Consider the following 7,500-nt stretch of genomic DNA (forward strand, 5'->3'; position numbering starts at 1 on the left):
CTCTCTCTCTCTCTCTCTCTCTCTCTCTCTCTCTCTCTCTCTCTCTCTCTGTCTTCTAAATCTAAAGCATAATAAGAAAAGTGCGGGGTTATAATCTCTCGGGAAAGAAAACCTTAGAGAATATATGATGCGTGTCTTCCTCTGCGACGTAGCAGAATAAGGCCCAAATGTGAACCACCCCAATCCCGCCCACAGATTCAGATCCCCACCGACGCCCCCGTGGGTGTTTGGAATCCCGCGGTGGAAGTGAGTCTCAGAGCTACCTCGGACACGACCCGACATCTCCACCGCTCCGACACGCATGTCTACATTCTCTTCAATCCCTGGAACAAGCGTAAGTTTATATACTCCGTCCAAGCTCAGGAAAGGAGAAACTGGCAACTCACGCTAGACTTTGGAAGACTCCGATTCGCTGTAAGACTTTCTTAAGAAAAAAAAGGAATAAAGTGGTGCAAGGCAATTATATAGATATTGTATAAAATTCATCGACGCACGTATTCAGAGTAATTAAGTGCCTAATTCCAGGCACATGTGGTCATAATCATTGTCTGCTGATTAGAGTAAAAGAGAGAAGATGAATCGGAATACTCGAGACCCAGGAGTGAGTTGCCAGTTTTCCTTTTCTGAAACTGGACGCACCATAGACGATTTAGAATTATAGGCATTTCTTGCTTGATCGGTAACGGTAATGGTAATAATGATATTCTTAATGCTGATAAGAAAAAAAGTTATAATGAAGATTGCGTAGCTGATCGGAAAATTGCAGACTCTCATCCCATGCTTATCTTTGATGAAACTGATTAACTAATAGTGTAGTTTCGGTATTCTAATTTACCATATCACACCTGAGCGTCCCTGCAAAATTGAAAATAGATCTAAATCGTAGCTGTTCATAATTACCCATGTCTATCTTATCTCCATTTGACTTGGATGAACTTCCCCGTCTTACCTTGTCTGTATCTCATATATTAACTTATTATGTATCTTCTCTTACCCCATACCTTGTCCTCCTGCAGACGATGGGACGTACATGCCGGACGAAGAGAAACGAGACGAATACGTTCTGGCTGACGTAGGAAAGGTCAGTGCGCAGTCCCCAATTTCGTGAAAAAAAAAACGCTTTTGTTATTATAAAACAAAATGTTACCGTCCACTACGCGCCTCTGACCGCCATCATTCCTCGCCCTCCAGATCTGGGTGGGTAACTACCCCTACCCCCACGGCCGCCCCTGGGTCTTCGGGCAGTTCGACGACGCGGTGCTGCCGGCGAGCGTGCTGCTGCTCGAGAAGTCGGGCGTCCCGCCGGAGTCTCGCGGCGACCCCATCCGCGTGTCCAGAGCCATCTCCAAGATGGTAAGCGGTGGTTCTAGTTTTTTGTTTAATCTTTCTCTGAGGCCGGATAATGTGAATTTTTGTCATGTTTCATCTGATTGCCATTCTATAACATAATGTACTGTTCTCCTTTTAAGCTACAAACACGGTATCATATCAACAAACAAGTCCATTGTACTGAAGAAATTGAAATAGAAATAGAAATCATCGAAAAACATTTTTAATTGATTTATCTAAAGGCATTGTTTTATTTCAACTGTATGTCCGCGTTACTGTGTTTGTGTTCAAGCGCATTAAGCCTTTCCGTTCTCCAACCAAAGGTGAACAGCAACGACGACCAGGGCGTGATCGTGGGTCGTTGGGACGGCAAGTACGAAGACGGGAAGTCCCCCTCGTCGTGGTCAGGCTCCATCAAGATCCTGGAGGAATACATCAAAAGCAAGCGCCCGGTCCGCTACGGCCAGTGCTGGGTGTTCGCCGGGGTTGTCAACACAGGTCATTAAAGTTATATGAGCTTCTTCTCCTGGAAAGTGAACAAAGCATTCTGAGAAAGGAGGCTGTTTAGGGTGAATTTCAAGGATACAAAAGTTAATCGCTGTAGTATACATACCCAATATCTCTCCTGATTATACGTATAATGCCCCCGCAGTGTGTCGTGCTCTCGGTCTGCCCAGTCGAGTGGTCAGCAACTTCGCCTCAGCACACGACACCAACTTCTCCCTCACCATTGACGAATACGTTGACGAGAAGGGCGACGAGATCGAGTAAGTCCTGAGGTCAATGCATGAATTCGACCCGCCTTGACTATGCAAAAGACAGAGCTTCGATCCCATTCACAAGCGATCCACTTCATTCATCGTGGAGTATAAAGTTATGAGGGAAAATATTGGGTATCCTCTTGGCTCTATGTATTCACCTGTATCTCTTTGCCCTTCAGCTCCTCATACCGCGGTGCTACACCTGGAGGCCTGTATGATTCCATCTGGAACTTCCACGTTTGGAATGACGTGTGGATGATCCGACCTGACCTGCCACAGGGTTACAGCGGCTGGCAGGTCATCGACGCAACGCCACAGGAAGCAAGTGATGGTAGGTGATATTATTAATATTGCTGGTATTTTAATTATTGTTATTATTATTGTCATTATTATCATTATTATTATCATCTTTGTTATTATTTTTGTTGTTATTATTATTATTATTATTATGTTTATGTTTATGATCACCATTATCATCATTATTACCAACAATATCATAACAAAACAAAAAAGACGCTAAAAAAAGACAGTCATTGCGCATTAAAGATTAAAAAAAAAACTTACACATGATTGACACTTTCACATTTCCGAGAGTCAGAGACCCAACCAGCCTCCCTCCTCCAGGCTCGTACCAGTGCGGGCCAGCGTCCCACGAGGCCATCCGCAGAGGCCAAATGGAATACAAGTACGACGTGCCCTTCGTGCTGGCCGAGGTCAACGCTGACGTCGTGCACTGGCAGAAGGACGATAAGGCACAGGACGGGTTCAAGAAGCTCACCACGAACAAGAGGAGGTAAAGAGGAAGAGGGAGAAACGGGAAGAGAAAGAGAGGATGAGAGGTTGAAAGGGGCGGGAGGGAGAGGTGAAGGTGAAGGAGAGAGGGAGAGAGGGAAAAAGGGGGAGAAAGAGAGAGGGAGAGAGGGTGAGACAGAGAGAGGGAGAGTGAGAGGGAGAGGGAGAGAGCGTGAGAGAGAGAGAGAGAAGAGAGAGAGAGAGAGAGAGAGAGAGAGAGAGAGAGAGGAGAGAGAGAGAGAGAGACAGACAGACAGACAGACAGACAGACAGACAGAGAGAGAGAGAGAGAGAGAGACAGAGAGAGACAGATTGGAAGGATAGAGAAAGAAAAAAAAACAGACAAACAGCAAAATAAAACAAATCAAACCAACCCCCCCAAAAAAAAAAATCCAAGACAGCCCCCGTAGTATTAAAATTTCCTACCACTCCACAGCCCAATCGCATGAACCCCTCTGCCCCTCGTTTCAGCGTCGGCCGCCAGGTGCTGACGAAGCAGGCAGGACCCTCAGGCGACAAGGAGGATATCACACTGGAGTACAAACCGAAGGAAGGGACGACGGCCGAGAGAGTCACGCTACTAACAGCTGCCCGAAGGTGAGGATTTTTCACCCACACTTTTTTTCCTTAAATTGTGTTTTTGTTGTTGTTGCTTTTTATTTATTAAATTTGCTTGGTTAGGTGAGGTTGATCTTTTGTTTCTTTCTCTATTTTGTGTTATTTTTATTTTTAATTATTATTAATTGTGAGATGTAAATCATCACGGGTCCAGCGCGCTTGTTTTTTTTTTTTTTTTTTTTTTTTTTTTTTTTTTTTTTTTGAAACAATTTATCAGTAACATGCTCTTAATTGAATTATCATTTATTTATTAACTATATTACTAATTATTTATGTATTCATTAAGCTTTATGAAAGAAAATGAATGGATGCCATTTTTTTTCAAATTTCAGTAGATAGCGATTTTAAGTTATACATATAGTCACAAAATGTTATTTCAAAGTGAATATTTACAAATTGAAGTTGAAATAGAACATCCCATTGATAAGCATTTGAAGCAATGACATAGATATGTTGCTTAATAAACTGAGACATTCATCTAGCATGTTTCCGATTGCATGCAATAAATACAGTATGGAATCTAACATGATATTAGGTATTGGTACACAACAAATAGCGTATAATATCTCTTCAATACACATATGTCTAAATTGTATTTCGTCGGAATCATGGTATGAGTGAGACATTTGACAACACACACAGGTATTTTAATGTACTTGATAAACAAACTGATTTAGTCGAGATTAAAACTAGACCAGAGGTTTTACCGATTCCTTCTCTCTCTCTCTCTCTCTTTTTCTTTCTCTCTCTCTCTCCCTCTCTCTCTTCTCCCTCCTCTTTCCTCCCTCTCTTCTCTCTCTCTCTCTCTCTCTTCCTTCCCTTTCCTCCTCTCCCTCTCTCTCCTCTCTCTCTCTCCTTCTCTCCCTCTTCTCTCTCTCTCTCTCTCTCTCTCCTCCTCCCCTCCTCTCCTCTCCTCTCTCCTCTCTCTCTCTCTCTCTCTCTCTCTCTCTCTCTCTCTCTCTCTCTCTCTCTCTCTTTCTTTCTCTCGTTCGCTTTCCTTCGATTTTATTTTGTTGGTTTGTGTTTGTGCGATTTGTGATTTGCCTTTTTTTTATTTATTTTTATTATTATTATTATTTTACTGATTTCTTTTCAGTTATTTCATTTACTGATTTCACTGATTCGATTCACCAATTTCACTTATTTTACTGACGAGTTTTGCCGTCTCAGTTGGTTTAATAACTTTGCTGTTTTGTATTTTTTTTTTTTTATGATTTGATATCCTGATTTTGCAAATTCGTTTTTACAGATTTCAGTTACCGATTTTCTGATTTTGTTGAGTTTATTCCAACTTATCTGATTACCTGATTTTATTTGATTATATTCTTACTAATCTCATTCCCTGATTTCACGAGTATACGAACTCCTTATTTTCCGCATTTTAACTCTTTTCTTATGTCCTCATTTCACCTTATTTCCTTATTTCACCTTATTTCACCTAATTTCTCATTTCACCTCATTTCTTATTTCCTCATTTCACCTTATTTCTTATTTCCTCATTTCACCTTATTTCTTATTCCCTCATTTCCCCTTATTCCCTCCTTTCCCTTTATTTCCTCATTTCCTCCTTTCCCCTTATTTCCTCCTTTCACCTCCTCTCACCTCCTTTCCCCTTATTGCCTCCTCTCACCTCCTCTCCCCTCCTCTCACCTCCTTTCACCTCCTCTCCCCTCCTCTCCCCCCAGGACCCGCGCCGCCAGACACGCCTTCCGTCTCATGTCCCAAGAAGTAGATGACGTTGAGTTCGGCCTCGAGGATATCGAGAAAGTGCCCATCGGCGAAGGGTTCACCGTGACGCTCAATTGCAAGGTATTGAGGGGGATGCTGGGTGGGTGTTGAGGGGGATGTTGGGTGGGTGTTGAGGGGGATGTTGGGTGGGTGTTGAGGGGGATGTTGGGTGTTGAGGGGGATGTTGGGTGTTGAGGGGGATGTTGGGTGTTGAGGGGGATGTTGGGTGTTGAGGGGGATGTTGGTTGGGTGTTGAGGGGGATGCTGGGTGTTGAGGGGGATGTTGGGTGTTGAGGGGGATGTTGGGTGGGTGTTGAGGGGGATGTTGGGTGGGTGTTGAGGGGGATGTTGGGTGTTGAGGGGGATGTTGGGTGGGTGTTGAGGGGGATGTTGGGTGTTGAGGGGGATGTTGGTTGGTTATTTGCTGAGAATTGATTGGATGTTTCCTTAAAATCGACTGGATATTTACTGGAAACTGACTGGATGTTTATTGTATACTGGATTTATTTTATATTTACTGAAAAGTGGTTGGATGTTTCCTGGAAATTTATTGAAAATTGAATCAATATTTATTGGATATTAATGTGAGACTGGGGAGATTTTTTTTTTTTTTTTTTTTTTTGTCTCTCTTGTGTCTTTCACCCCTCTCACTATATATACTTCTATATATTTGTTTCTATCTGTCTATGAAGAGTATTCTATCTCTCTCTATGTGTATATCTTAATCTCTCTCTCTAACTATTGTTCTATGCATATCTCTCTCTCTTCCTCCCATACTCCCCTACTCTCCTCCCCTCTCTATATATACCCCTGTTACCTCCCCCCCCCCCTTGTCTCTCTTTTCTCTCTCTCTCTCTTTCTCTTCCTCTCTTCCTCCCAATACCCCTCCCCCACTCTCCCCATCCTTCCCCACCCTCCCATCCTCCCCCACCCATCCACATACCTACACATCCTCTTTGACGCCTTCCTCCCATGCAGACCCCTCTTATCCCCCTTCCGTTGCAGAACATTAGCGAGGCCAAGAGAACGGTGAGTGTGGTAATGAACTGCACCAGTATGTACTACACAGGCGCCCCCGCTTACCCGATAAAGCGCCGTGAGGGAGAAATCGTTCTCGAAGTTGGAGAAAGTGTGTATTGCTGTTGTCCTTGTTGTAGTTAGTCTTTCTGTTAGTGTAGGCAGCACTCATGGCATTTTTCTTTTTCTTATTTGTCCTTAGGGTTGGTGTTAGCTTTATTTTCCTTGCCGTGATTATTATTATTTTTTTTTTTTTGCTTTTCTGTCCTTTTTTTTGTTATTATTAGGCTAGCTGTTCTTTATCATTGTCATTCTCGTTAGCACATCCGATCTTATAATTAGCACTATTTTTATTACTTGTTATTTTAATTATAGCCATTAGCCTTCCTACAATTATTGTGGTTATTACCATGCCCATTATTATTATCACAAATCCCAGTTATCCATACTTTCCATATTGTCATTATAACCATTTATATCTTCATAAACTTATTACCAAGAATCTGATTAATTACTAAACCACCTCCCTCATCATTTCCCTCACCCTATCCCTCCTCTTCACGCAGCCAAGAACATGACCATGGAAGTGACGTACGGTGACTACTACGAGAAACTGGTCGAACACGCCATGGTAAAGAACGTGGCTATTTGCACCGTGGCGGAAACCTCTTACGCGTGGGTGGGCGACGATGGCATGGAGATACAGAAGCCGGATATCAAGATCGAGGTAATAAGGGGGTCAGATCGGGTCAAGGGTCAAAGGTCAAAGGCTCATGGGTCAGAGGATCATGGGTCAAAGTCTTAAGAGTCAGGGGCTCAAGAGTCAGAGGCTCAAGAGTCAAACCCTCAAGGATCAGAGGCTCATGGGTCAGAAGCTCAAGAGTCAAAGGCTCAAGGGTCAGAGGCTCATAGGTCAAAGGCTCATGGGTCAGAAGCTCAAAGGGTCACATACTTGGAAATGGGAGGATCATTGGGAAAAGGGTGGGGGAACGAATGGGCTGAGAAAATAGCGAGAGAGGGGAGTTGCTAAGAATTGATGGGAGTTGCTAAGAATTGATGGGGGTGGTCGAGTGGAAACGGAGGATTAAGACAGAACATGAGAGCAAACCAACGTCTTTATTCTCATCATCATTTTCTCTTTCATAATTGCCATCACCAGTAGCATTATCATTTTCATCCTTACCAGTAGCATTAGCATTTTCATCCTTACCAGTAGCATTATCATTTTCATCCTTACCAGTAGCATTATCATTTT

General features: G+C 43.0%; 1 protein-coding gene across 1 annotated transcript in view; it reads left to right on the plus strand.

The window, feature by feature from the left end:
• LOC119598297 (hemocyte protein-glutamine gamma-glutamyltransferase-like) overlaps positions 1–7,500 on the plus strand; it is a 17,346-nt gene that overhangs the window by 7,680 nt on the left and 2,166 nt on the right. Inside the window, exons 5-15 of the mRNA XM_037947957.1 lie at positions 196–334; positions 1,017–1,081; positions 1,192–1,353; positions 1,653–1,827; positions 1,982–2,096; positions 2,270–2,421; positions 2,715–2,883; positions 3,354–3,479; positions 5,186–5,309; positions 6,234–6,357; positions 6,812–6,972. Coding sequence (XP_037803885.1) covers positions 196–334; positions 1,017–1,081; positions 1,192–1,353; positions 1,653–1,827; positions 1,982–2,096; positions 2,270–2,421; positions 2,715–2,883; positions 3,354–3,479; positions 5,186–5,309; positions 6,234–6,357; positions 6,812–6,972 — 1,512 coding nt within the window. The remainder of the gene's footprint in view (positions 1–195; positions 335–1,016; positions 1,082–1,191; positions 1,354–1,652; positions 1,828–1,981; positions 2,097–2,269; positions 2,422–2,714; positions 2,884–3,353; positions 3,480–5,185; positions 5,310–6,233; positions 6,358–6,811; positions 6,973–7,500) is intronic.

This window comes from Penaeus monodon, chromosome 41 (assembly GCF_015228065.2).
Source record: "Penaeus monodon isolate SGIC_2016 chromosome 41, NSTDA_Pmon_1, whole genome shotgun sequence".
Lineage (NCBI taxonomy): Eukaryota > Metazoa > Arthropoda > Malacostraca > Decapoda > Penaeidae > Penaeus > Penaeus monodon.